At 55.8% G+C, this 26,731-nt stretch overlaps 9 protein-coding genes across 10 annotated transcripts; 4 read left to right on the top strand and 5 right to left on the bottom strand.

The window, feature by feature from the left end:
• Window positions 1-621: 621 nt before the first annotated feature.
• Window positions 622-2,310, bottom strand: LMH87_001080 (uncharacterized protein; the record flags this gene model as incomplete). Of its 2 annotated transcripts, XM_056199097.1 has the most annotated exons (2): window positions 1,197-1,224; window positions 1,274-2,310. In XM_056199097.1, the coding sequence occupies 2 exons, from the start codon at window positions 2,308-2,310 to the stop codon at window positions 1,197-1,199; spliced, it is 1,065 nt and encodes a 354-aa protein (XP_056055978.1). The 2 variants fall into 2 exon arrangements, with proteins under 2 accessions (XP_056055979.1, XP_056055978.1); XM_056199098.1 differs by having other exon boundaries at window positions 622-2,310.
• A 1,697-nt stretch (window positions 2,311-4,007) lies between these two features.
• LMH87_001079 (uncharacterized protein) lies at window positions 4,008-5,000 on the bottom strand (the record flags this gene model as incomplete). Its single annotated transcript, XM_056199096.1, has 3 exons — window positions 4,008-4,409; window positions 4,465-4,544; window positions 4,592-5,000. The coding sequence occupies 3 exons, from the start codon at window positions 4,998-5,000 to the stop codon at window positions 4,008-4,010; spliced, it is 891 nt and encodes a 296-aa protein (XP_056055977.1).
• A 2,003-nt stretch (window positions 5,001-7,003) lies between these two features.
• LMH87_001078 (uncharacterized protein) lies at window positions 7,004-7,473 on the top strand (the record flags this gene model as incomplete). The annotated part of the gene is made up of 4 exons (XM_056199095.1): window positions 7,004-7,078; window positions 7,129-7,202; window positions 7,257-7,310; window positions 7,359-7,473. The coding sequence occupies 4 exons, from the start codon at window positions 7,004-7,006 to the stop codon at window positions 7,471-7,473; spliced, it is 318 nt and encodes a 105-aa protein (XP_056055976.1).
• A 3,388-nt stretch (window positions 7,474-10,861) lies between these two features.
• LMH87_001077 (uncharacterized protein) lies at window positions 10,862-13,022 on the top strand (the record flags this gene model as incomplete). Its single annotated transcript, XM_056199094.1, has 4 exons — window positions 10,862-11,825; window positions 11,874-12,291; window positions 12,342-12,639; window positions 12,690-13,022. The coding sequence occupies 4 exons, from the start codon at window positions 10,862-10,864 to the stop codon at window positions 13,020-13,022; spliced, it is 2,013 nt and encodes a 670-aa protein (XP_056055975.1).
• Window positions 13,023-13,429: 407 nt separating this feature from the next.
• Window positions 13,430-14,999, top strand: LMH87_001076 (uncharacterized protein; the record flags this gene model as incomplete). The annotated part of the gene is made up of 3 exons (XM_056199092.1): window positions 13,430-13,880; window positions 13,931-14,063; window positions 14,117-14,999. The coding sequence occupies 3 exons, from the start codon at window positions 13,430-13,432 to the stop codon at window positions 14,997-14,999; spliced, it is 1,467 nt and encodes a 488-aa protein (XP_056055974.1).
• A 38-nt stretch (window positions 15,000-15,037) lies between these two features.
• Window positions 15,038-19,453, bottom strand: LMH87_001075 (uncharacterized protein; the record flags this gene model as incomplete). Its single annotated transcript, XM_056199091.1, has 5 exons — window positions 15,038-17,826; window positions 17,880-18,113; window positions 18,159-18,438; window positions 18,483-18,703; window positions 18,751-19,453. The coding sequence occupies 5 exons, from the start codon at window positions 19,451-19,453 to the stop codon at window positions 15,038-15,040; spliced, it is 4,227 nt and encodes a 1,408-aa protein (XP_056055973.1).
• An 871-nt stretch (window positions 19,454-20,324) lies between these two features.
• Window positions 20,325-21,635, top strand: LMH87_001074 (uncharacterized protein; the record flags this gene model as incomplete). The annotated part of the gene is made up of 1 exon (XM_056199090.1): window positions 20,325-21,635. One exon carries the CDS (start codon window positions 20,325-20,327, stop codon window positions 21,633-21,635), a length of 1,311 nt encoding a protein of 436 aa, XP_056055972.1.
• A 213-nt stretch (window positions 21,636-21,848) lies between these two features.
• On the bottom strand, window positions 21,849-23,580 carry LMH87_001073 (uncharacterized protein; the record flags this gene model as incomplete). The annotated part of the gene is made up of 2 exons (XM_056199089.1): window positions 21,849-23,459; window positions 23,521-23,580. 2 exons carry the CDS (start codon window positions 23,578-23,580, stop codon window positions 21,849-21,851), a joined length of 1,671 nt encoding a protein of 556 aa, XP_056055971.1.
• A 909-nt stretch (window positions 23,581-24,489) lies between these two features.
• LMH87_001072 (uncharacterized protein) lies at window positions 24,490-26,142 on the bottom strand (the record flags this gene model as incomplete). Its single annotated transcript, XM_056199088.1, has 2 exons — window positions 24,490-25,982; window positions 26,052-26,142. The coding sequence occupies 2 exons, from the start codon at window positions 26,140-26,142 to the stop codon at window positions 24,490-24,492; spliced, it is 1,584 nt and encodes a 527-aa protein (XP_056055970.1).
• Window positions 26,143-26,731: the final 589 nt, after the last annotated feature.

The raw sequence follows: 26,731 nt of genomic DNA, 5'->3' as shown, positions 1-26,731 counted from the left end.
AGGAAACACGGCCCTGTACTGGGCCGTGTCGTCTGGCGACAAGTACCTGTGCAAACGGTTTCTGCGGGCGGGCGCGGATGCCAGCACGCCTGCAGGCGACGGGCGGTCGTTGCTTGCCGTGGCGGCGGCGGGATCCGAGCCGGCGGTTCTGCGCAGACTGCTTCTGCATGTGCAGAATGTCAATGCGCAGGACGCAAGGGGGCGGACGGCGCTTTCGTACGCGGCGTGCAATACGGATCAAGAGGTCATGCGGGAAACGGTGAGACGGCTGATGGCGGCTGGCGCGAAACCGTCCCGCAGACTCAGAGACTACAACGAGCGGCTGAGGCCGATGGGATGGGCGAAGAAATGCGGACAGGAAGATGAGTTTAGAGATGCAGTATTGATGTGGAGGCTATAATTAGTCATTGTGCTGAGTGGGAGACACAGAATCGACGTGGAGTTTACAACCAATCATGATGACAAATGACGGACGCAGATGGCTTTTGAAATATTCTGTTGAATTAAATGCATCGTTATGATATCTATATATCTATGCGAAATGCGAACCAACGCCAAAATGCAACGCCATGCAAATGGTAGTCATAAATTTATACCGTCGTCCTGCTTTCCACTGCATCTTTACTGCCTCTCCTGCGTCTCCGCCTCGCTGAGCGCCGCCTTTTCATCCGCCGTCAGCGCCGACGACGCCGACCCAATCTTGACCGTGACCGTCAGGACCAGCGCCAGCGCCGACAGACCAACGCCCAGCCAGAAACCAATCTGGTACTGGGCGCGCAGACCGAGCTTGTCCGCGCCCTGCGTCTGGATCGACGCCGAGACGGCGAGCTCGGCGATGCCGAGCCAAAACGCCTGGCCGAGGTACAGCAGGCTGTTGATCAGGCCCGAGGCGGCGTTTTGGTGGCGGTGCGGCATGGCGGTGGTGATGAAGACGTTGGTGACGTTGAACATGATGTCGACGCCAATGGTGCCGCACAGCATGGCGGGGAAGATGTACGCCCAGTAGAGCTTGGACGTGGACATTTGCCCGCCGGGGGTCGTCTGGTCGGGGATCAGCGGCGGCAGCAGCACGCAGATGAGGAAGCCGACCGTCGAGATGATGAGCAGGATGCGGTTCGGCAGCAGGTGCATGATGAAGCCGCCGGTGACGGCCAGGACCATGCCGCCGACGGCCAGCGGCGTGAACCACGCGGCCGTCAGGATGGGCGTCGTGTGCAGCACCGTCTCGATGTAGAAGGAAATGTAAAACAGAAACAGGCCAAACGTGCCGTACGCGCAAAACAGCACCGCGCACAGGCGCTTCATGTACTTTGGCCGGAACAGGTCCGGCGGCAGCAGCGGCTGCGTGGCCACCCAGCCCTGGACGTAGACGGCCGCGCCGAGGAAGAGCAGGCCGATGACGAGCAACACGTAAATGTACGGCGTCTTCCACCCCTGCGGGGCCTGGCCGCCGTCGGTCAGCGCAAAGACGACGAGCGTCAGGCCGGGGACGATGGTGACGGCGCCGAGCCAGTCCATCTTAATGGTGGGGTCGAGGGCGTGCAGGTCGCGCGGGATGGTCAGGAAGCCGGCGCCGACGATGCAGGCGACGAAGATGGCGCCGATCCAGAAGAACCAGCGCCAGGTGAGGAACTGGGCGGTGACGGCGCCCATGAAGATGCCAATGTAGAAGCCGACGCAGGCGAGCGCACCCCAGACGGCAAAGACGAGGTTCTTGCGCGGGCCCGGGCGGTACGTCTGCCCGAGGATGGCGAGCCCCGCGGGGACAAAGGCCGCGGCGCCGATGCCCTGCATGGCGCGGCACACGATGAGCATGGTTCCGTTGCGTGAGAAGCCGCCGACGAGGCACCACACGCACATCCAGGCGTGGCCGGCGAGGAAGACGCTGCGCCCGCCGTACATGTCGGCGAGGCGGGCAAAGATGAGGAGAAGTGCGGCGGTGGTCAGGTTGATGGCCGAGGCTGGCCAGGTGCGCTCCGAGTCGGCCATGCCGAGGTCCTTGGATACAGGAGGGAGGATGATGTTGAAGCCGGAGATCCAGTACTCGCTCATCATCATCGAGGAGACGACTGTGACGACGAATGCAAGCTCGGACCACCATGTCTTGAAGTAGGCGGGGCGGACGCGGCCAAGACGTTCAATCTCAGCCTCGGTGAGAACGTCCTTGTTGGTGCTGGTGTTTTTGGAGGCGGAGAGGGCCTTTTCGGCATTGTCGTCGTTGTGGTGGCGGTTGGAGAGGAACTTGACGAGGTTGTGGCTGCCGTCGGCGTTGGTGCTGTCCGGCGCCATGGCGGGCTGTTGGCAGGCCATGATGTCGATGTTGACGGGGAAGTGATGATCCCAAATCAAGGCATCAGAGTTGTTGTTGTTGTTGTTGTTGTTGTTGTTGTTGTGTTTGACGAGTGTCTCTTAAGTGTTGACAAGAGAGTTTCGAGATGGAGCGGTCTGGTGTGCAAGCAACCAACATGGAGGAGGCATGCGGCATCAAAGCTTTATAAAGGTTCTCGGGCAGACGTGCCCCCACTCAAAAAACGACGGACTCATTGTTCCCTGTGTAACCAACCGTTGACGCGATCCAGAAAAAAAGCTTTTTTTCCCGTGTCCAGCGCAGCATCTCCGGTTTACGGGGGTCTCATCTGCGAGGCATGAGCGCCAGCTGCCCCATTGGGGTGGCATCTGAGTGTTTGCCGAACAGCCGCCACAGTATTCCCACAGAAACCGATTTGAAAAAAATTCTCATATTCTCGCTGCCAAGATCTCGAAAAGTTGCCGAATCGAGTCAAGATCCATGATGGAAATCACAAACAGAATTTCACGAAACCGGCCGGATGGTTTTTGTGGGGCCGAAAGTTGCGCCTTGGCTGCCTGATTTGGTTTAGCGGTGAGAGAACGAATGCGAACAATGATGACCACGACTTCTGGAAATGCAAACCATTGCCCTATTTCGAACATGTCTTTATAATCAGGGTATTATAAGCGGATATTGGAAATCCAGGGTCGTCATTCTTTATTCTTTCGAAATGTTTCTCCGTAAGCAAGTCGTCATGTTGTGAATATCGGCCTCGTGGTGTCTCGACCGCTTCACCGGACCCGGCGTCCGCGCGCCCCGTAGGCTTGCAATGCCGGACCATAGTCTCTGCGCTGCCAAAATGCGTCACGGAGTTGTTCTCTGCGACACTGCAACTCTTCTATGACACTGGTCATTGGCTGTCAATGAGCCCCCGGACTGGATCTGAGGTTACGCAGATGCATCTCTACATCGGCTACCGGCACGTCGTCCCTGTCCGAGCGCTGTCGCACGTGGGGTTCCACGCAACACTGGCAGCAGGTTTGACGGCCGAGGGCAGAGTATAAAAGCGTTTACGGATCTCGGCACCTCATCCAAGTTTCTGATGCAAAACTTGCTCGTGCCTCTCGATGTGCCGGCCAGCCGAGAGTGAACGGTGACTGACGAGGACGAGATGGCGCCATGAGGCCGCGGACAGCGAGCATGGTGAACCGGCCGAGTCGGAGGAAGAGCTTGCGAGAAGAGCGAGAAGAGCGAGAACCGCATAGAATGAGCTTGCGTAGTTGTAAAACCAGCCAAAACGGATCGGATCGGATACATGCTTGACACGCCGCAATCGTCGGCAGTGCTCCCCTGCCAAGTGGCGATCGACATGCCCTTCCAGATCGGGCCACCCAGCGAGATGCGCGAGCCTTGACCAAACACGCTGCCTCGGCTGAGTATAATCTTGCGGCGCCCCCGGCACGCATAGCCTCATTTTCACATCACGCCCGGCACTCAAATCGCGGCATTGGTCTGTTCATTTTCACCAACAAAATGCGCAGTTCACAAGATTCTGACAGCGCATTGGTAATATTAGTTGCGTTTTCCAATTCCATCAAACTGACATTAACATTTCGCATATATACATGCCATAGCCTCTGCTATACATCTTCTATATCCCTTCCCTGCTCTTGCGTCTTGCCCTATGGGCGCGTCTGGACAGCAGCCAGTGCACCTCTTACAGAAGCATCTGCGCAGCAGCAACTAGGGCAGCAGGCACAGCATACTTCAGGCCAGTCGACATGCCAGCAGCGGCGTTCTTGTTACCAGCTGTTGTGGGCGTGGCCGAGGCGCCCGAAGTAGCGCTACCGCTGCCGCTGCTTGTTGCACCGGCAGTCGTCGTGGGACCAGCAGTCGTCGTCGTCGTCGTCGTCGTGTTGCTACCGCCGGTGCTGTTGCCGGTGGCCTTGTCATATCCGTCGAGGACAAACTTCTCCATCTGCTCGGGGTATTTGACCAGGTACAGGCCGTGAACCTTGGAGTTGTTTCCGCTGTTGCAGTACACGTCGCCAGTGTCGCAGTACGAGACAATCTTGTCGGTAAAGTTGGCGCAGGCACCGATGCCATTGCGGACAAAGAGCTGAGGCAACAATTAGCAGGTGCGCAATTTCTCGCATAGAATAATCAAAACGTACGCCATCGGCAGTGCTGGTGCCCTTGGTATAGGGAGCAGTGTGGTTGAAGCTGGGGTCGCCAAAAATGGCAATGGCGACAACTAATTGCGTTAGCTTCGGTTCGTAGGGTTGCGCAGCTGGCACTCACCGTCCTTGACGGCGTCAGCAGGAATGGGCGCATTGTCGCCAAAGATGCCGCCTTGGCCGCCGCAAAACGCGTTGACGGCAATCTGGGCGCCTTGAGACCAGCCGAGGTACGCCATCTTGTGGCCGGGGCAATCCTGGTGGTACTTGGTGACCTTGTCGTAAACATCCTGGGTGCCATTCTTTTCCGACACGTCGTAGTTGGGGTTCGACAAGGTGGCAGGGTAGTTGACGGCGACAATGCTGGAATCAGGAATGACATTGCTAATGTTTTTCGCCAGGGCGCCCGTCTCGCCGAGACCCGTGGGCTCAAAGGTGCCGCGACCGACGATGATGTGCAGGCCCTTGGCGCACTCGGCGGCCATGGCGGAGCCCGCCAGAACGGCGGCAGCAGACAGAGTAGCGGTGCGCATTTCGACGATTGGAGGACAGACGACGACGGGAAGACGGGGACCAGATTGAGCAGACGCGAGACGAGACAAAATGTGAATCGCACCCCAGGTTCCACCACGGCCTTCTTATGAGAAAATGGATTGTCTGGCGTCCGGGGCCCCGTCAGCAGCTGCCCCCCCTGGTCCATCAAAAACATCCCCAAGCCACCTAGACTGGCATGAGGCTGCTATTGGTGGGGCGGACGGCGCAGCTTTCCTCGACGGGCGACGAGCCAACGCATTGTTAGCGCGGTCCAGGCTCCCAATGCAGTAGGCCGGGCGGTGCGCGAGTCGCAGCCGGCTACGACGGCGCCAACCGGCGCGCAGGATATGTCTTTGAGCTTTGGTTGCTTTGTGTCGAGGATGTGGTGATATAAGAGTGATGGGACAAACTCATGCAGTTATGATATGTCTTTCCGTGGCTAATGCGTCGTTCGAGCCATGCGACAAACAGCGCGACGCAGCCCCATCAGTAATCCAGGCTATGCGCATGAACGGCCGAGGTGCAAGCCACGCGGAGCCGTGTGTCCCGAGCTGCAGGCGTCGTAATGTCGTTGGTTTGCCACGCGTGCTTGGCGGTAGGTACTATTGCACTAGCTTTGCGGTGGACTGCAGGCCGAATTAAACTGTAAAACGCAGCCCAATAGTAGTGGCATGGAGGTCTTTCTAGCCCCGTGTCTGGGGAAGTGGTTCCTGGGTACGGTGTTGGTGGTGCTCGGCATGACCGACGCGGTCAGTGTTTGGCAATATGCATCCTGGCGATTTAGTGCTGTGCATAGGACGGAAAGACGCTTGACGAGAAACTGCTGATTTCGAAGATGGCGTTGATGATGGAATGAAGATTCTGCGAGGTGACTTGGAGAGTTGGAAGCAGAGCAAACGGAAGAGAGCAGCAGCTGGCAGAGGCCTTGATCCACTAATCATTGCAGCTGGAGCCACTGCACCCCGCGAGCGCCCGCTATAAAGGCCTGTACCCGCGCTATAGTTTCTTGCTCCCGCACAGCTTCGGAATGTACCAGTATCAGCCTTACATTGGAGGTCCAGAAATGCGGCACGAGATTCACATGTACCGTGTTTCCTTTCAGCGGTTGTCTAAATAATTGGAGCACCGTTTATGATGCGGATGTTGCCGCACCGTAAAACCAAACCAGTGGATCAGGGGAAATGACACGACGGTGCCCCAGTCATAGCAGCGCCTCGTAAGGCCATTGTGGACGAACGAAAGCACTATTGCATAACTGGTCAGGATACAAATTTTATAGAGATTACCAACCGCTACCTTGAGGCTCGTCTAGGCTGCACATCATCCATTCTGCAGGATCCTGGCTTCTTTGGCTCCATTGGCGCCAGTTACGTGCTGGTAGCGACTTGGGATACCTCAGGTTGGATAGAGTCAGACCGTACGACCTTTATGCCCTATCTCCCGAGATATTGAGACATTTTCCTAGACATGCTCAACCGAGTGGGAAGGCTGTTACATTGGCGCGGTAGATTTTTCTGCTAGCAAAGACCGACTCATAATCTTCGGCCGTATGGTCAATGCCATGCAGCGCTGCTCGCAAGGTAGCATCAGGTTTTCATTTTCGTGGGCGGCCGACCATTAAGAGCGGCTTAGCAATGGGAGAAATGAGGGAAACGGTGTTGTGTACAAGGGGCTGCCTCACAGAGCGGAGTATATGTATGCAGATTCTGCTGTATGTCTGTGTTCAGCTCTTGTGTTCCGAGACATCGGGTAGTGTTGTGCGGACTCGCATATGGCAGAACCCGAGGGCCTGTTTAATTATCATTCAGGTGTCTTCAGCTTGTCATTGCATTGCTTTGGGCGTATCATCGCCAATGCCACGTCGTACATGATGAAGCATATTGTCTCGGACATGCAGCTGCGAACATGCAATCGGTGAGGGGCCCATCGTGCGAAGAGTATAAATAAGAGGCCTGTGAACCTTTCTTCCAATTTCTCCTCGCTCATCAAGCAACTACCCACAATGCGCTGCCTCAACCTCATCCCGCTCGCCTTTTGTAGCCTGGCGCTGGCTCAGGTCGACGATGACTTCATTGCTGTAGGCTTGACAGCCAGAACACTTCGACGCCTCACTGACTGTCGCTGTAGGCCATCCTGTACGGACCCGATGACTACGAATTTGATGTTCTTCGGGACCGCTGTGTCAACTTGAAGAAAACCCAGTACGTTTCCATACGTAGTCTCCCACTTTACATGCGAGGACTGATGTGATGCAGGCCTATATTCTCCGAGATTGAAGTCGGATACTCCTACGTCTGCGAGCTTTATAGGTGAGTTTAGGCTTCCGAAGTATATTCGCACACTGCTAATGAAACAAGTGAGCTCAACTGCGCCGACAAAATTCTGGAGTTCCCGGCAGGCTCGTTCGACATAGAGGAACTGCATTTCAAGTCTATTCAGTGTGAGGTTCCGGCGGAGATTGCTGGCAACTAGCAGCGTGCCCCGTCGCATCGGTAGCCCGATATATCGAACAGCTTCAGAATAACGATGCATGATTTGGGATATTATATTCAACTTTTGCAAAGATAAATACAGACTGCAACACCACAATTGTGCACCAAGATCCTGGCGCGGTTCCATTATTCTATATTTCCTAGCTGTCATGCATCTTCAGAATCTCTTGCCGATCGCGCTCTGTATCGGAGGATATGCAGCGGATTTAGGCAGACATGTGCAGCCTTCCAACTGCCACAACTCACAGCCCAAATGCCACTGGAAATCTGCCAGATGAAATCTCTCATAGTGACAGCTGCGCTCACATGATGGTAGCGCGGCTGAGCTGCATGATACCCCGCCTCATCTTGGTACCCTGCGCCCTCCCACTTCACGCTGTATGACCTTTCTCTTTCAAGATTCCGGGACACCAGAGTTAATCATCGAAAATGACTCTCCAGGCGCAGTGGGGTCTAGAGAAGACTGCCGACTCTGCAATTTCCATCTCCCGCGGCCTATTGCAAGCCGCGACAAGCGACAATGTCCAGCCTCTGGCCATCTTGGCCTGCGAACGCTTTGGCAACACACTCGCGATGTGCCCCGAGACATGTCGCAAAGTTGAGAAAACGATCTTGCCAACGCCTCCACAGGCCGTTCTCAAATTCCTCCGAGTCACCGTTGGGTACTCGCCAAATGACTGTGCCACCTACTTCGGCACATCCCAGGCAGGCCTCCAGTTTCTCAGCTTTGCTACAGCTCTCATAAATACGATGGATACGCTAGAGAGCGCAAAACGCATTCATCATTTGCTGATGGACTCTGCATCCGATAAAGCCTTGGTGCCTACATTGTTGCAGGTGGAAGACCTCATGGAAAGCTTGGAACCCAGATGCCGACTTTCGGGCTTTACCGACGAGGTAGTTGGGTGGCACAGGTTGCTGTTAAACCTCCTCATAGATCACCTGGGCACTGGAGAAGGATTTAATCTTTCGCTTGCGCCTACTGCTGAGGTACTGAAGGAAATTGTCGACGCCTTCAGGGAACTATCTCGGATTGGGGATAGTGGCGCCGTTAGGGTGACGTTCAAAGCTTCATATCTCACGACATGGTTGATCGCATTTACAAAATGGTGCCTCGGTTGTCCACCGTCCACTTATATGGAAGACGGAACACCGCTCATAGAGACAGCTAACAGCAAAGTCCGCGTTTACATCCATCCTTTGAAGGGACTTGAAATCACTCTCGACTATTCTATCGACAGCCCGAGAGAGCTTACTCTCCGAGAGAATGGGTGCGTTCTGTTTGGAATGGTCGGCTTGCGGAGATATTGCCAGTGGGTTCTGCAAGACTTCAACGTCGGCAGGGGGGGCGCTTTGGCAGCGGTGCGAAGCGCCATCGCTGAAGCTGTGAAACGGGCTGTCAGCAATATTACGTTTGTTTCTGGAAGTGAAAGCTCCGTGAAATGGAACCCATTGGGATGGGACCGTGAGCTGGGACTAAAAACACGCCACAAATCGAATTTGATGTTGCGTCCTTTTCGGGAGACTGGCCACGTGCTAAGTCTCATGTTTGAAGAATACGACAGCTCGGATAGCACAAGCGAATATTTGTCGATACTACAGATCCCAGCAGTTCGGGAACATTGCAGATCCCCTCAAGTGCAACCAGGAGCAGCGGACTTGGGTCCGGATTTCAACGTCACCGTCAAGGAGCGTGCGTTCTTGAGGGCTCTGGCCAACATCGTCGTGAGCGTTCTTGCGTTATCTTTATTTCAACAACCTGAGTCGCTGAGGGTATTTACCACTACGCCCTCGGCTTCTCGAATCTCACGACGTCTCGTGCATGAAATTGAGACAGTTCTGCAGAATGGAACGGAAGCTTTCTGCGATGTGGAATCACTTCTCGGCAGCGCAATGGTACTTCTTGGCCATAACAAGGGCCGCGACATAGCCGACAGCCCCGTTGTCATGTCTTCTTTTAGTGGCCAAGCTGTCTACTTTAACATTCTGGAGACTAATACAGTGGTCAAGAGGGGTTACATGTCTCTGTCCTGGTTGCCGGGTATGATATGGTATGGTGCAGACAAACACAACATTGTGCAGAGCGGCGGAGACTTCGGATACCCCAATAGCAGGCCTATTCTCCCCGACGGGAAGATAGTGCCAGTCGATAGACCTTCAAACCCTTTAAAAGGCGTATCTTTGAGGTGGATGGTAAAGCACGGCGGAAGACGGAACGGACTTTGGTTAACCCTCACTAAGGACACGACGGACACTTATCCGGTGGACGTAGGAGTGGGAGGAATTTTGTCTTCACTTTCCGAGTCTGTGGTCGTGGAGACATGTCCCCATGACAAAGACAATTGCATCGGTGGAGCACTGGCCGAGCGCTGCAGCTATCTGGTTCCGGGGTATCAGATCCGTGAGGAGGACGTCGCGAAAACCCAGATTGTTGCAGTCGATGGAAATGATGCTCTCCGGTTCTACTTTTGTGCTCACTTAGGCGGGCAGGCTGCTGTTTTTCGGGGTGAAGCTTGCTTGGACTGCTGTGTTAATATTTGCATAGAAGCTGGTCTCTATTTTGTCATTTTGTAGTCGATATTCCAGGCGTTGGGCTGGCTGCTGGACACTAATTAGGTATTCGTTGGTGGTTAAAAATATTAGCTAGTCCGGTCATACCTTTTGAAGTTTATATTTTCTGTCCGATTTCAACAATATGCAATGTAGAGAGACATTAGGTGCTTCAGCTCTGAATGAAGGCTCTTGCCTGTGCACATCAACTTTGCATTGCTGTAAAACGGCGGCTCACCGTCGTGTAAGGGCTGCGAAGCATTGATGCAGTTTCTCGCACACTAGTAGTGAGACCTGCTGCTAGGAAAGTATATTTATAACGCAACCAGAGAGCCGCCATTGAAATACATTAAAACTCACAAGAAATGCTGTCTCATCAGTCGGCCTACTGATCTACATGTATTGGCCATGCGCGTCACTTATGCGATCATCTTCTTAGTATTGAAGGCTGTCGCACGTGAACTATATCGGAGTTTCAGTCAGCTAGATCGACCTCCTACAGGCTTAGACATTGACATAGAGTTTTAGAATAAGGAAAAAATTGAAAACTTGATATGAGCTGATATCTCATTTCCGCATTTCGGCAAACGAATATAAACTCCACAGCGCAGGGCTTAGGACAACGCTCGTTTCTTTAAACAGTTTCGCATCAGATGGAGGCCCCGCGTTAAGCGGCCGCTAACGGTTGTGTGGCGGCCGAGGCCGGACAGGATTTCGTCTTCGATCTGGCAATATCATGTGCAAACATAATAGCCTGCAGAGGGCATAGCCGCCACAAAATATGCGCCATCTATTGATTGATCTCCGTTAAATTCGCCATGGAAACGTCGCATCGTCGCCCCAACGGTCGCTTGGCAGCGTGCAACCCCTGCCGGGCGCGCAAAGTGTCTTGCGACCACCGCCGACCGGCATGCACCCGCTGCCTCAAGAAGGACCAGGGCGCCCAGTGCTTCTACTCAGGACCGTGTCCTAGAAAAGGCCGAGAGACTTCTTCACAGCTCTCAGACCCGATTTCATCGTTTACGGATCCGCCGCCGCCGCCGCCACCACCACCGTTACCGCTGGCGCTAGAGCCAACCAGTCACTCGGCAGGCTCACCAGTGCTGCCAACGCCTTGGCCCAGTGCGCGACTCGGCCACACTTCGGTCCTGGAAGAGACTCAGAGCAGTCTTTTGCTACTAGGCGGCGCGAGCACGCCTGACGACGAGTGTAGTTGCGCCGCGCCATGCCAACCAGCCGTGCTGTTTCAGGAGCTGCCGTACATGATCCGCGAGACGTGCCTCACCGTGTTGCGCGCGCTTCCTGGACAAAAGGACGAGCAGATGACTTACCTCGACGGCAAGGTGGACCCGAAGGGGTGGACGTATATTGCAGTGGACCGCATAATTCGCAATCTTCGAAGAATGTTTGCGGCGTCGCAGCACCTGGGCGAGGACAAGGCGCTAGAGGCCATTGCTCAGACGCTCTGCAACAACACGTCAAAGTCCTTCCAAAGCGACTACCCAGATTGCAAATCCTGGCTGGACTCGTTCTGCGGCAGTAACCTGCGATGGGAATCGATCGGCCTGCTGTGGGCGCACATGGAACGTGCTTCCGATATGTTTGACGCCCTCAACCAGACGCTCCTGGTCCGGTCCAAGAACAACACTTCTGTCGAAGCAGGCCGCGTCAATCTAGGATACTGTATCAAGCTTGCGCGGCGCTTTAATGGCGCCAGCGTACTTTTATTTGACCTGACCCGTCGCCTCTCAACACTCGACTCGCTTGCTGACGGTGAATTGGGTATGTTTTTGCCTAGTTCTCTGTAATTCCGTACTGACCCTGGTAAAGCAATATCGACGTGGGAGAGTGGTGCAGCCAGCATCGCGTGCATGACTTTTCTCGGCACGCAGGCAGAAGAGCAAACCTCGTCCTACGTGCCAACGTCTTACTCAGAGTATAAGCGTCGGACAGCGATTCACATCTTCACCAGAGACAAGCTGGGCGTAGCGTTTACGGGCCGGCCGCCGCTCATCAGCCATCGCTACTTTTCCACGCCCATGCCGCTGGATATTGCTGACCAGGAGCTCCTCGACGCTGCGAGTCTTGAGCGCGCGGCGCGGTCCGTCGATGACAAGGGCTGGAACACGGACGGCAAGCTGCATTCGAGCACGGCGATTCGCGCGCGATTCATGATTTCCATGATTCGTGATGAACTTGTCGAAGCGACCCTGAGCAAAGCTAGCCATGTCAATATTGATTATCTCCTGTAAGTTACGTCCAACACGCATGAGTGAGTGAAGCTAACTCTGGTGCAAGGGACCTGCGAAGCAGACAATGCTCCTTGCCGGAGCAATTCCCAGAAGGGCTGCGATTCTGCGCTAGCGACCTTGCGTCTCCGGATGTACCGCCCAATGTGGCGTACATGAAGACGTTTACGCATCTGGAGCACTTGCAGAATCTATTTTTTGCCGAGCGGCTTCTACAGAGATACAACCACGCAGGCAATGGAGAGCTGCTCATTGGCAGCGTGACCATGGTCTCGCTCACTCTGCACTTTTGGATGAACCAGGACCGATTCTCGACACCTACGATGCGACGTAATTTCGAGTGGATTGTAGGGCATCCAATTCACCCTCACCAACGCACTTTGCTAATAATGTCCAGGTCCTCTCGTACGGTGCACCCGGCGCCGGCGTGCTCTGCCAGGAACTCCTCTACCCGACCTTTCGCGGCAGCCACCCGCTGGACCCCAAGGTCAGCCGGTCGAGCATCATCCAGCAGCTGAGCATGCTCGTCGGCTTCTTTGACTGGGTGCGCGACACGGCGCCCAACGCGCAGCTGTGCTGCAACTGCAGCGTCATTATCCAGCGCGTGCTCGACTACACGCTCAACGGCGGCGCGTCAAACGGGGTAGGGCCGGATATGGTGGATTGGGGTGTCTTTGATCAGCCGGATTTTAGCTTTGAGCTGATGGATACCTTTGACTGGCTGCGTTGATGCATATGGATGTAGTATGGCGTTTATAATTACGTTTTCTTTTCGAAGTAGATAATGTATTGGCGATCATCATCGCGCTAGTAAGACGCTGCAGCCGTGTCGCGTGGGGCGCCAATTTCCAACTCAGAAGGATACTTGTGCTCAGCTTTATCACAAAACGAATCAATGTGTTGATTGTTTGACGAGTAATCATAATGCCATGGAACTTTTGAACTAGGCCGCAAGTCGCCGCCCCGATACCACTGCGTTTCGGCTGCGCTATCCGTCTGCTCCACCCACTCCGTGGTCCGAGACCTGGCCGGACTTTCATTTCCATTTCTCACCATCCACCACGCGCCAATCATTCTCGTCAAGCACACAGGCCAAACTGCGGCGTTCCATGCTGTGCTACATCAAGCTCACACACAATGGCAGACTCTGAGCGTGCATCGCCCACCAGCGAAGCGACGCCGCTGCTCCGCGACGACAACACCACCACTGAAAATGGCAGCACCAACACAGAGGTCGAACGTCTCGCCCCGCGGCTGCGCACCGCCATTCCCTTCTCCATCATCCTCATCGCCGTCGAGTTCGCCGCCGCGCTGTGCGCAGCCGGCGTGGCCGCCCTGGTCGAGGGCTCGCTCTGCCGGACCGCGTTCCCAGAGGTGACGGAGCCGTACGGCGATCCGCGCTGCAAGCACGAGGACGTGCAGGCGGACCTGGTGTGGATCATTGGCATGGAGAATACAATCTCCGTCATTCCGGGGCTGCTCATGTCGATTCCGTACGGCATCGTCGCGGACAAGTACGGGCCGAACATTGTGCTGGGTCTCATCTGGGTCGGCCAGTTTCTGTCCGAAGGCGGCCATCTCCTCGTTTGTGCGTATTCCTCGGATTGTCTTGGTAGAGGAGCTTTGCTGACTGTGCAGGTTTGAATCCGCAGATATTCAACGTGCGCTGGATCTATGCATCTTCGTGCATGACGCTGATCGGCGGCGGTGGCGCGACGTGGGCGGCCATGCGGTTCCTCGTCACGGCCAGTCTCGTCAGCGAGAAAAACAGGTACATACACGAAACCTCAGCCGCGAACCATGTTCTTCGTACTAACAAGGCAGAACCACACTGTTCTTTTACCTCCAAGCCTTCAGCGTCTCCATTGCCTTCTTCACCGGCCCTGCCGTGTATTTCATCATGAGCCGCGCCGGCCCCGTCGGGGCACAGGTCACCGGCGTGGTGCTCATCGGGCTCATGACCATCCCGGGCTTCGCCATGCCGCGCAAGCTCCGCAACACCCCTCTCGTCGCCGACGCACCTTCCTCTGCCCAGCAATCCTCCGTCATGGCCCGCGTGGCCGACGTCTTCCGCAGCGCCGCCGCGACGCTGCGCCTCGTCTTCGGGCACAACCTGCCGCTGACGCTGCTCCTCGGCGGCGTCGTCTTCACGCAGCTCGGCGCGTACGAGATTACGTTCCGTCTGCAGTACGCGACGAAGCGCTTCGGGTGGACGTGGGCCGAGGCCGGCCTGCTGTCGTCCGTCGCCGCGGCCGCCAACCTCGCCGTGCTCGTACTCGTCCTGCCGGGCGCCAGCCACCTGCTGCTGCTGCGGTACCGCTTCACGGCACTGCGCAAGGACCTCTGGCTCGCGCGCGCCAGCGGGTGCGTCCAGGTCCTCGGCAGCTTCCTGACGGCGCTGGCGCCGACTGGGCCCGCGTTCGTCGCCGCAATTGCGCTGTACGAGTGCAACAGGGGCTACACGCCCGCCGTCGTCAGCGTCATCGTGTCGGTCGCGGAGCGCGCGGGCATCGCGCAGCACTCGACCGTGTACGCGTGCATCTCGACAATGAGCGCCATGGGGTCCATGCTGGCGGGTCCGGTTATGGCGAGCGCGTTTCGGGTCGGCTTGCGTTGGGGCCAGTCGTGGTACGGGCTGCCCTTCTTGGCGGCTGGGCTGCTGCAGCTGTGTACGCTTTTTATTCTCCTCTATGTGCGACAAAAGTAGATGCACAAAGTGGTGTTGTTGTATATTTACATCACTATTTAATATATCCCAAAGTCCATTTCGTCCGATTCATAATCGTCATTATCTTTCGGCGCATGTCTCGGGCGGTCAATCATGTTGACAACTCTTCCCTCGTGCATCTCGATGATTTTCTCCATGTTCCTGAGCATCTCCATCCGACTCGTCACCGTAACCACAGTGCAGTCTGCAAAGGTAGTCTCGATGATATCTTGTATGCGGTCGGCTGTCTCTTCGTCAACGTCGCTTGTAATGTCGTCGACCAAAACAAGACGTGCTTCCAGGTGTCCCTTGCGGAGAATAGCCCTGGCAAGGAAGAGCAGCTGCTTCTCGCAGGAGGACAAACGCGCCGAGTCAAAGTTGGTGCTTAAGCCACCGCGCGCTTGAACGAGCGCGGCAAGGCCGACACGGTCCAGAACGGCGAAAATCTCGGCGTCACTGAAAGAGTGTTCCGGTGTCGCCCATGGATCCAAGTTTCGACGAATCGTCCCAGGCAGCTGGACGCCACCTTGCGGAAGCGTGACGACGCTTTCGCGCAGCACATCGGGTGGAATATTCTGCACGTTCGAGCCATCAATGTAAATGGTGCCGGCAAAGTCCAATAGGGTCAAGATAGATAGTAGCAGTGAAGACTTTCCGCTTCCTGGAGGGCCAATGATGGCAAGCTTGGATGCGCTGGGCATCTGGACAGAAACATTTCGCAGAGCGTCATTGTCCGTGTAGCACCCGTCAAAGCCTGCCGTGACAGCATACATGTCGAATCTCCCGGTTGTTGTCTTCCAGTTGTCGAATTCTCGCTTGTACTGGATCTTCTGCTTTGGCTTTGCCGCCTCGGTCAGGAGCTTGAGTCGGTTCAGCGCAGCCCAGGGCCCTTGTAAGTTGACCCATCCATCAAAAAGACGACACACGACGGAGCCAAACGAGACCAGGTTCAGCATCGCAAGGCCAATGGCCGTTTCTGAAATTGTATCAGCCAGACACAGAGACGTACCGACGCAGACGATGGCTAGAGTGGCAACGATCGCGTCGATGACGAGATGAAGCCAGCGCTGCATGCAGGACACGCCATAGTGTGGCCGCAGCGAATGGTCAATGAGCTTCTGACAGTCTTTTAGAAAGACAGACTCCCATCTCATAGCTCGGATATGGATGATGCCCTGAGTCGCGAATCGAAAGTGGGCAAGCAGGGGTGCGGTAGCCTCTCGTGCAAGAGACTGTACCTGGCTATGGATGCTCAGATAATGATTCTGCAGGGCAAATACAGTAGCCGGAATCACAGGTAGAACGTTGATAACGTATCTATTGCATGTCAAGACGATCAAAACGTCACATGTTACCAGAGTTGCCAAGTACATCACCTCGACAATTGACCTTGGCAGCTCTTGTGTCAGTACCGACAGGTCTTTAAAGAAGAAGCCGGTCAGTTGAGTAGAGTCCAGCTTGGACAGCCGCGCAACGCTTGGGTTGAATACACTCGTGACCATGTTTTGATGGAAGCTGCGAGCCATGGCAGGAGCGCACTGCAGGTAAAACAGACCAACTGATATGGCTGTCAGAATGGCCGGAAACATTGTGACTATTGCGTAGCCAACAAAGCAGTATTTATTCTCAGGCTCGGTTGACAGCCAGATGCGGATATAAACGGGCGGAAAACGTTCCGAAACGGCGGCGCAGGTGAGTAACATGACACCGAACAAAATTGGCTCCCACCCTGCCGAATCTGCAAGGAACCAAACCAGCCAGTCGTCATTTTCGTCTTTTGTGGTATTGTCCGTTTTCGTTTTATCCAGATGCCCAGCTGCAGTTTTGTAGATCTCACGGGTAGGCGAACGGTGAACTTGTTCAGATACAGTTGCCGAAAAGCTTTGGCTGGGCTTCTCGAGCGCTTCCACGTGTCCCTCGCCGTCTAGTGAATATGCGACGTCAGCCACTGCAAGCTGCGAAGCGTTGGCAGTAGTAATGATGGTAGTGATTCCTAGCAGACGCATGACACCACCAGGACCAAAGAGGCGGTCCAGGATGGCCATGGAGGTCTCGTCGTCAAGGCCACGACAGGGTTCGTCCAGTACAAGTAGATTTGGCCTGCCATAGGCTGCGCGTGCCAGTTGAATTCGCTGCTTTTGCTCGAGAGCCAAGTTGCTGTCATTTCCCCCTGTCATTCCCTTGTCATCAGATACATCTTCTGCCCCACTTATGAGGCATGCCCAAGCTATCTTCTTGTACCATTCCTCGACATACTCGTGGTTTCCGATAACATTGCTTCGGGGGTCTTTTTCGACAAGCCACGGTGTGGCATCGCAGTAGCCTGCTGGTCCCGGTGGCATGGTAACAATGCCTTCATCCAAAAGCTTCTCGCCCAGGAGAACCCTCACCAGAGACGACTTGCCAGAACCCGCTGGGCCATGAATCACGCTAACACCTCCAGGGGAAAATCGAATAGAAACATTGCGCAGGATCGGGGCTGAGCTTGTTTGATAGGAAAGAGTGGCGTTTCTTAGTTCCGGGGTACACGAGCGCCATGTGGAGTACATCCGGCCGATTTCTGTCACTGCATTACCTTTTTCGTGTAATTCCGTAGACAAGCCCTTAACGGGCTCACGCAGTAGAAATCGTTCGACCCGGCTGAGAGAAGCAGTGATAGCAGCCAAGCGAGGTACTTGTAGGAGAACTGTGGCCATGCCAGCCGAGACTAGGGACACAAGCGACATGATTGTAAACACTTCGCAGGCTGAGTGCGAGTTTGGAAACGCGATCCAAGACACGGAGCCAATGAGAACCAGCATCGGGGTTATGCTCTCGGCAAAAATGTCTACACATCTCAGCAATCCGAGTGGATGTCACTCTTCAAAGTAGGGCACTCACCCATGATGTGCGTGGCAAGGCGCATCTTTCTGTCGTATGAGGATGACTGCAATTCTGCAGCATATAGCTCTTGTATGTTTGTCGATACGATCGGTGCAAGGCCTATTGCTTTAATACTTTGGAGCTGAGCCATTGCATTTGTAGTGACAGCTTCGCGATGCTTCATTTTGTCATTCCATGCGTCTTTGGCCGCAGTTTTGGAATATTTCATGCCAGCCGTCATAAAAGCGACAACTAACTGATTAGTGTGAGTCTTCGTATCGCCAGGGCACCACTTACGAGAACATGGGATGAACACTAGGCAGCACCACAGGCCAACATAGTTGTGGAGCAGATATGTGCCGAATCCAACCTCGAGAAAGCTGACGACGAGGTCACAAAATCGTGTCGGCATTTCTTCGACAATGGCCAGATCAGTTTCCATCAGCTCGAACGCTTCTTTCTTTTGAAGCACCTCGCATTCTAGATGCATGATCTTTTCAAAGATGGCCGAAAGTAGCATTCCTCGCAAGCAAGTCGACACGCGATGGCAGACCTGCCGATGGTAGCCTTTGCATATCTAAAATGGTCAGCGTGCGCTTTCAGGGATTTCGCAGTGCTTACGCCAATGCCGAGAAACACAAATGCCGTGAACGCCGTAACCCTAGCAATGACATCGGGTGGAGGGCGCCCATGTTTGACTAGTAAAGTTACGTGCTGGATTAGAAAAGGCTGAGAGAATATGAAGGCAAAGAACGCCAGACGAGGTGGCAGTGCGCTGGTCAATTCCCATTGAAGAGTCTTGACACAAGCTTTGAGCAACGGCCAGCGAGACTTTTTGTTGACTGGCCGTGTTAGTGACGCCGAGATGGTATGCAGTGTTCGTGCTCACCGTTTGCCCAGTGCGGCTGGAATCGATGGAAGAGTGCCACCGACTCTGAAGCGGGGTCCAACTCTGGTAGATGCTCCAGATGAATGTTATTTCTGAACCCTAGCGAAAGAGTCGAGATGGCCCAGTCGACGATGGACTGGCCTCGGAGCAGCGCTCGGCGGTCCCGCAGGCGCAAGGATATCTGCCCCGAAATAAGGAAAAGAATTTTGATCAGCGCAGTCATGATGCACACGGCCGCCATGTCACGCATGTCTCGCAAAACGTAGGAGCGCATCCTGACGACGTCAAACAGCGCCGTGGTTGCCGCATACACGGTCGGCAGGACAGGCCAGCGGCCACGGACGCGACCAATGAAAAGCACAAAGCCCATGGCGATGGCGGCCAGGAACATGATTGTTGCCGCTGCCATGGCGTACGGCGGCGCGTACGGCGATTTGCTCCATAGATTCGCGCCGATGAGATCGGTGAGAAAGACGCCACCGGCGAGGGCAATCTCTAGGTAGAGCGTCCAGGCAATCCTGGCGGGCCCACGTTCACGGAGCGCCCGTCGCAAATAAAGTGGCGTGAAGAGCAGGACGACGGCCGCGGGAACAATGGCAAAGACGACATTCTCAAAGAGGAGCGTGAGGTCGCGATGGCCGGGCAAGCGGGGGCCAAACGTGTCGTCGCCAGACCAGGCGGGGGGTGGCGGCGGCAGGGCCATGGCGCCTGCACGATGCCAAGAACAGCTATCGGGTGCGAGATCTAGAGGTGGATGGATTTCGAACGATGGCGCAAGTTGTCCAGACGTTGGCCCTGGCAATCGTTGATTAAGCGAGCCAGCGCTGAGCCAGTTGGTGCAGGACAGAAACGGACGCAGGCCGAGGAGGGCGAGAAATGGCGCGCCAGTAGCGGGAATCGGCGGCGTAATTTACTCGAGCACGGGTTTCGCAGGGCGGCGCTGGGGTGTCGATTGGTGGGCTTGGTCTTGTCGACTCCAATCTTGTGCATCAAATTCACCATATTTACTCTTCATTAAATTAATTGTAAAGAGCATGGACTGTAATGATTGGTGAGCTGTTTACGACTGCGATAGAGGTGCCACATGGCAGCGATGTATGAACAGCCAGCGTTTGCCATGCTGAATGATGATCGAAAAAAAATTGGATAAAAAGATGGAAGATAATCAAAGCAAGCAGCGAATATACAAAGGCAAACACGCAAAGCAACAGAATCACGGCTGTGCGATGCGACTGGTGCCGTGCAGCTTCACCTAGCAGTGAATAGGCGCTAAAATGGAAGCACTGCATTTCACACACTGAGCTGTGAGCCGCACAAACGGAGCTGCTTCATCGATTCACCAGACAACTCGATTGAAAAAAAATTCCTTCTAAATTCTGCCTACAACGAGATAACTTCTGCAGCACCACTTTCATCTTCCGTCATCTCCGTTCGGAGCCCGGGTGTAACCAGCCACATCGCCTGACTCACACACCGTGCGACTCGACTCACCACTGCCGCAAACAAACTTATATCACCAAATCACCGCTCATCTCTCCCCTCCTCATTTCAGCCATCATCACGCAAATCTCACAATGGGCGGCTCTGCCTTTTCCGTTGGCGCTTCTCCGCTATGCACACCGCGTATGCCGCCTCGCATCTACCACGCGCAGAAGCAACGTTGCGAGGCACTGCTGCGACAGCTCTACGTGCACGTCGACTCTCCCATTGACGGGCCCGGCAAGACCGACTTTGGCGATGTTGACTTTCTCGTGTTTCAGCGGCGAGAAGATGCCCCAGTCGCGCCGCCGCACCTCGAAAACACCAAGCCCGCGTCGGAGCTGATCCACGAGGTGGCGACGCTGCTCGGCTCAGAGCGCACCATTGTCACCACCGGCGCAGCCTCGAACCTTGCCATCCCGTGGCCCGCCGACCAAGTATCCGAGACGGACACTGAACAGCCAAGGTACATTCAGGTCGACGTCCGCATATCGCCCAGCCTGGAGTCGCACAGATGGATGCTCTTCAAGCACGCCCACGGCGACATCTGGAACCTCGTCGGCTCGCTGGTGCGGCCGTACGGGCTCACCATTGACGACACGGGCATGTTCATCCGCATCCCCGAGGTCGAGGCCGTCTACAAGGCGCGCGCCAAGGTCCATCTCACCTCGGACCCGGACCGCGTGCTCGACTTTCTCGGGCTGCCTCGCACGGGCGACTACGCGCGGATCTGGGTCGACGAGCCCTTTGTCGACCTCGACGCCATGTTCGAGTACGTCACCCACTGCCGCATGATGTACATAACGCCGTCCGCCACGGGGCCGCCCGACCAGGCCAACCACGACGAGGGCCACAACCTGCTGAAAGACGTGCAGAACCTAAAGCACAACGACCGGCAGCGCATGCGCCAGCGGCCTGGCTTCAGGCGCTGGATCGAGGAGTTTGTGCCCAGGTGCCGCCGCGAGGGGCGCTTTACAGTCCAGGGCACCAGCAGAGGCAGGATCACCGACGAGGCGCTGGAGCAGTTTGGCGTGGGAGAAGAGTTTGAGCGCCGGCGACGCGAGTTTCTGCTGGAAAAGCAGCGCGATTATATCTGGAACGGCATCATCAAGACGGAGGTTCCAGGTCTGGAACCTGGCGAGACGGACCAGCAGGCCATTACGGCCCGGGCGTGTCTGGTCAAGGGCCTCAAGCGGATTATCCTGGAGCGGGATGCGAGCTATGGGGTTGAGTTTGACGAGGACATGGTAGGTGAGGATGGGTTTTATAAGCTGGATGAGGTGAGGCGGTTTATTGAGCGGCACAAGGATGAGGTGCGGGAAGCGGCCATGGTGAGGCAGCATGCGGCGTTTATGGAGAGTCTGGAGAAGAAGAGCAAGGCGAAACTGGAAAAGGCGGAAAAGTAGCAGCAGGGATAGGAGCAGACGCAGACGGAAGCATAGAAAGCCGCCATTGCATGCAAAAGGACAGATACCCAGAACAGATCAGCGCTCAACGTACACTTGCTTTGAATTATAATAGACCAGCACCAAGCGTACCAGTACACTTGCTATGAATTACAATGATGACTTGCTATGCATGAATTATGCCACCTTGGATACGTGCACCGCCCGCGGTACCTACACCACAACCATGCTCGCCTCATTTAGCTTCGTCGCCGTCAGCGCAATCATCTCGGCCACCCAGGCCTTTTCGCGCGCCCAGTCCTCCGTCCCGTCGCGGAACATGGCCATGGCGCCCTCGAGCACCGCCAGCGCGACCGTGATGCCCACCTTGCCCATGCCGCCGCCGAGAAAGTACTCTGTCATCTGGCACATGTTGCGCGTCATGGCGACCCATACGTCCTTGTGCGTCCGTCTCCGCGCGCGCAGCGGCTCGGGCGACGACGGCGACTGCTCGGCGAGGGTGCGGTAGGCGACAAACAGCAGCCAGTGGCTGAGCATGACGCCCGTCCAGTACGTCATGAGCAGGTACGCGGTGCTGAACGTCGGGAACATGTACGAGATGGGGAAGGGCTTGCCGAGGCCGGCGGCGTCGTCCTGCGCGCTGGAGAGCGTGCAGAACGTGGACCAGTACGGCGGGCCGACGACGTACGCCTCAAAGGACGCGTACCAGGCGTCGAGGCTGGCGAGCACGGCGGTGCAGTTTTCAATCAGCATGTCGCACTGCGCGGCGACGTGCGTCGTGTCGGCCGTGTCGCGGAGCATGTCGTCGGCGAGACGCTGCAGCCGCGGCAGGCCGAGCACGCAGTCGAGGCACTTGTCGAGCAGGTTTTTCGGGTACACGCTCCATGGGCGCTCGCGCCAGACGTCGTCGGAGAGGAACGTGTCGGAGTGCTTGATCAACGTGGTGATGATGATTTGGCGCCGCAGGCCCAGGAACAGACTGTGCGCCAGCGGCGTGTTGTTGGCGTCGGGCCCGCGCAGCTTGAGCAGCATCATGGCGCCCGCCATGTGCTTGCTGTAGGCGGTGCCGCCGTTGGGCTGCTCCTGGCGCTGCGTCTCGGAGCGCGGGTGGTACGACGGCGCCATTGGCTTCTCGGTGAGCTCGTAGATGCCGAGGGCAAGGCACGCGGCGAGGGTGTCGTCGCTGAGGCGGGTCGCGGGGCTGGCGAGGGCGTTGCGCAGGTGCTCGAGGCTCTTGAGGTAGAGCTGCATGCTCTGCGCGACGAGGCGCGCGTCGTTGTGGTCGCGGCCGATCTGGGCCGAGGCGAAGGCGGCGATGGAGGTTTGGAGGGCCGGCAGCGTCGAGGGCCGGCCCTGCAGCTGCAGCAGCCAGTTGCCGGTGAGGTGGCTGCCGTTGTCGGCGGGGTTCATGGCCTGCTGCGGCATGTAGGCGTGCAGGAAGACGTGGTGCAGCTGCTGCCAGAGCGACGGCATCAGGGGGATGCGCTGGACGTCGAGGGCGTCGAGGTCGGCCGGGAGGAGGCTCATGTCGGAGGCGGAGGAGGCGGGGGAGGCGGAGGAGGAATCATTGTTGGCCCGGGTTGGGCGCGTGTCGACGCGGGACGAGTCTGATCCGTAGGGAGATGATGCCGGTGATGATGGCTTGTTGAGAGAAGTGCCTTTCCATCGGCCCTGGTATGTCAGCGTGCCGTCGTCCTTGGCGGCGCCGCTGCTGTCGGGCAGGACGACATTGTCGGAGAATACGTAGACGGTCTTGCGGGCGTATCCTCCGCAGATGCGTTTGGACTTGGCGCAGTTGCCGCAGAATGGCTTGGCGAGGTCGCACTGCGATGGGAAGTCAGTTTGGGGGCGTCTTGGGCAGGGAGGGTTAGGGTTGATGTTGTACCTTGATCTTGCGCTTGAGACAGGTGTTGCAGGCCTTGGAGCGACCAGGGACGCCGACCATGATGGGAGTGTGCGAGGTAGGGGCTGACTGCTGCCAAGCACTGGTATTAGAGGGGCATGTGGGATGGGCTGCCGTGGCACGGTGGGCATCGTTGTGCTTTTAGCTGGATGCATAGTCGAAACAGGAAAGATTGCGCGAGGCGGTAGGGCGGGCGGTTCGATGACGAGGCTGAGTGGCGACGTCAGCGGGCGGCATCACCGACTCCACTGGGGTTTAGGCGTATCGCAGGGCTGACGGTTTGGTTGATGATTTGGTGTGATTGATTCGTCCGAGCTTTGCGATCGGTTTGGTTTAACTCAAAGTTGCGTAATCCATGGCGCAGTCTTTGCGAATGGCGATGTGTGCATCTTTGCGCTGGAGCGTAGACGTCCGATGGGCTGCGCTGGCACAACCTACGGCGCCGGAATTCAATGCAACAAAATTACGGGAGGAAATTCTACAGCGTTCTGTGCATGATGTTGGTCGGTTCACATTTTACGTGATTTTTTTTTTAATCGCTTAGGAAAAACCCAAAGCCATCAAAGCTTCCTTTTATCAGTACCTTTTTCACTCGCTCAGCCCAGTAGCCAAATCCACCAATATATAGAGGGCCGTCCTGTAACAGTCGCTAAGCCCCATTACCTGCCAGTAGGGCGGCAGCCCGGGAAGAAGTTCACATAAAGCACCTCTTTTTGAAAAGTGGCTAGCCTTTCACGATAATTTCAAAGATTGAGTCTTGAGATTACTGGCTCATAGAGGCAACAGAAATAGTGAAAGGCGGTTGATACATTGTGAAAACGGTCTTCGAGTCGTCGTACTAAAATAGTCTTCTCAAGCGTGACAGACCTGTGGTGTAAAAGTGTTTCATCATTGTCAATATCATAGTATACGATCGGTGCATTGATAATGGAAAAGCTCGCATGGTATCGCTCATAAAAAGACATTAGCCGTCAACTCGTGTTGAAACAGCACATCACTCCCAAGCATGTTGCCGTCGTGGAGCTCCCAGGCGACTCCAAGCAGTCGCCGCACAGATGCGATGGATCGTGCTCCGCCGGGACTTTCGAGGCGCGAGAGAAACGATGTCGATATAGATTGTTCCTCGGCCTTTCTCGCGTCGAGGCTAATAATTATTGCTGGCCATAGGAGAGTCATGGATGCAAAGTTGGCTTGGATGAGCTTATGCAGCGCCTGGATGCCATGGTATGTGAGCTGCTGAGCACCTTCGTCTGGACGGCCCGAGGTAAAAGCACGTATTCTTATAACAAGAATACGAAACGCGCAGTAATATAATCCATGTGCAATGTCAGATTGCTCTGCCAACGACAATATGCTGCTTTCTTTACTGCCGTCGTCTTTCCTCTCTGCCAGGGACGACAATGCTGGATCAACGTCACGGTCGGATATCTCGCCTTCAAGCTGATCAAGCTTCGAAAGCCACGACTCGGTCAAGGGCGCCAGGCGAACTAGTGTCGATAATTTAAACATCAAGTTGAACACCTCGGGTGTTAGACCGATCCATAAACTGTGCTGCCATAATCCCGTGGATGCTCGTGATGAAGACCAGATGGCGACATGCTCGTCCAAGCAGTGGTAATCGGCTGGGTCGTCGTTGGAGAGTGGGCGAAACATGTTGATGACGGCAACACGATAAATCAAACTCGAGAGTTGCAGCAGCTGAGCAGTAGTCGATGGAGGATGTTCGTTGTAGCGTTGAAGGAAGACTGTGCGAATCGACTTGGCGTGGGCATCCGACGGCGCCTGGCATGTGTCTCCGTATCGCTCGAATATGTGCAGCAGCACCAAAGTTGACACGGCCCATTGAGCAGGCACTTTGCATACGCGCAGGTGCTCAAGCAGCCCATGTATCGCTTTCGTGTGGCAATGTATCGCCACCTGAGCTAGCTGGCTGTCTGGTGGAAGATGCTTCGCCAGGAGCACCGCTCCGAGGGCGAGCCAGGCGTTGGTGTACGACGAAGACTCGACCAGCGTGGGGAACGCAGGGACCAAAATGGAGTAATGGTCGTCAATGTATGCGCCGTGTATAGCCCGGTTCGCGCGCTGCAGCATCTCCCATCTGTGGCTCTCGGACAGCCATTTCATCGAGTCGGACTGCGGCAATACAGCACAAACGCTAGGCCGCATCGATGTGAGAAGAGAGGGACCGAGGGAGGCGCTTGGTGCGCCGTATTCTCCTACTACTGCGCTCTCTGGTTGAACATCATGATTGACATCGCAGGACGCAGCCACGACGCCCGTCGAGATGCGGGCATGGCACTGCGCTGCGGCTCCTGATGGTGGTGTGGTTTGTGACGATGGCGGTTCTGCAAACGACTCTGGCCATTCGCACGTCTGCCGCCCCCGGCGCTGGCAGCTCCCGCATACGGGTTTCTGCTCGTCGCATTTCTTCTTGATGCGGCGGCCTGAGAGATTTGGGAAAAGCTTCTCTTAGCAAAGCTGCACACACACTTGACGGAAGAGCAGGCACCTACAAGCAAGACAGCCTCGACTCGATCGAAAGCGGCGCGGCTTCGGTACGTGCTGTATCAAGCCACCGGACCAAAGCTCGAACCCGGCAAACATTGACGGCGAAGGAAAGGGACCAAGCCGTGTGGGAGGGGCTACGGCTGAGCGGCCTCGCAAGACTGATGGACGTCCGATGGGAGACGCAGTCGGGACTCGGCGGGTGCTAGACTAGCAGCAGCTAGTATCGCAACGGTCATGCGCACGAGGTGTAGGCGATAGACGAGGATTGTACGCAGGTAGCGGAGATGGCGGAGATGACAGATTGATGGCGGCAACCGGTTGCCATTATTACTACAGCCGGCCTGGGTAGGCAGACAAAGGTTCGCGAGCTGGGCGTGTCAATTGATGCGAAGACGGTATGTAGATCATATATGGAGATTTGTTTTGGGGCCATTTGCCATCGTCAGGGGTGCGCGGACCGTACGGTTTTGCACGTCCTTCAACAATAAGCCGGGGGTGAGTGCGCGTAGCACTGCAGCGCGGCAATGATGACACTCACTTCAACCATGGCGTGGTGATGTTACATGGAGAAGCAAATTCTGAAAAAAATTTGCCATGCAACTTTGACAGTCGAAGTCAATACCTAATACAGGCGACAAGCTGTCGCTTGTGCTTAGGACCACGGTAGGAATGCAGCACAGCGATA

This window comes from Akanthomyces muscarius, chromosome 6 (genome assembly GCF_028009165.1).
Source record: "Akanthomyces muscarius strain Ve6 chromosome 6, whole genome shotgun sequence".
Lineage (NCBI taxonomy): Eukaryota > Fungi > Ascomycota > Sordariomycetes > Hypocreales > Cordycipitaceae > Akanthomyces > Akanthomyces muscarius.
The sequence above is the reverse complement of the archived record's forward strand: the minus strand, read 5'-3'. Positions and strand labels throughout refer to the sequence as shown.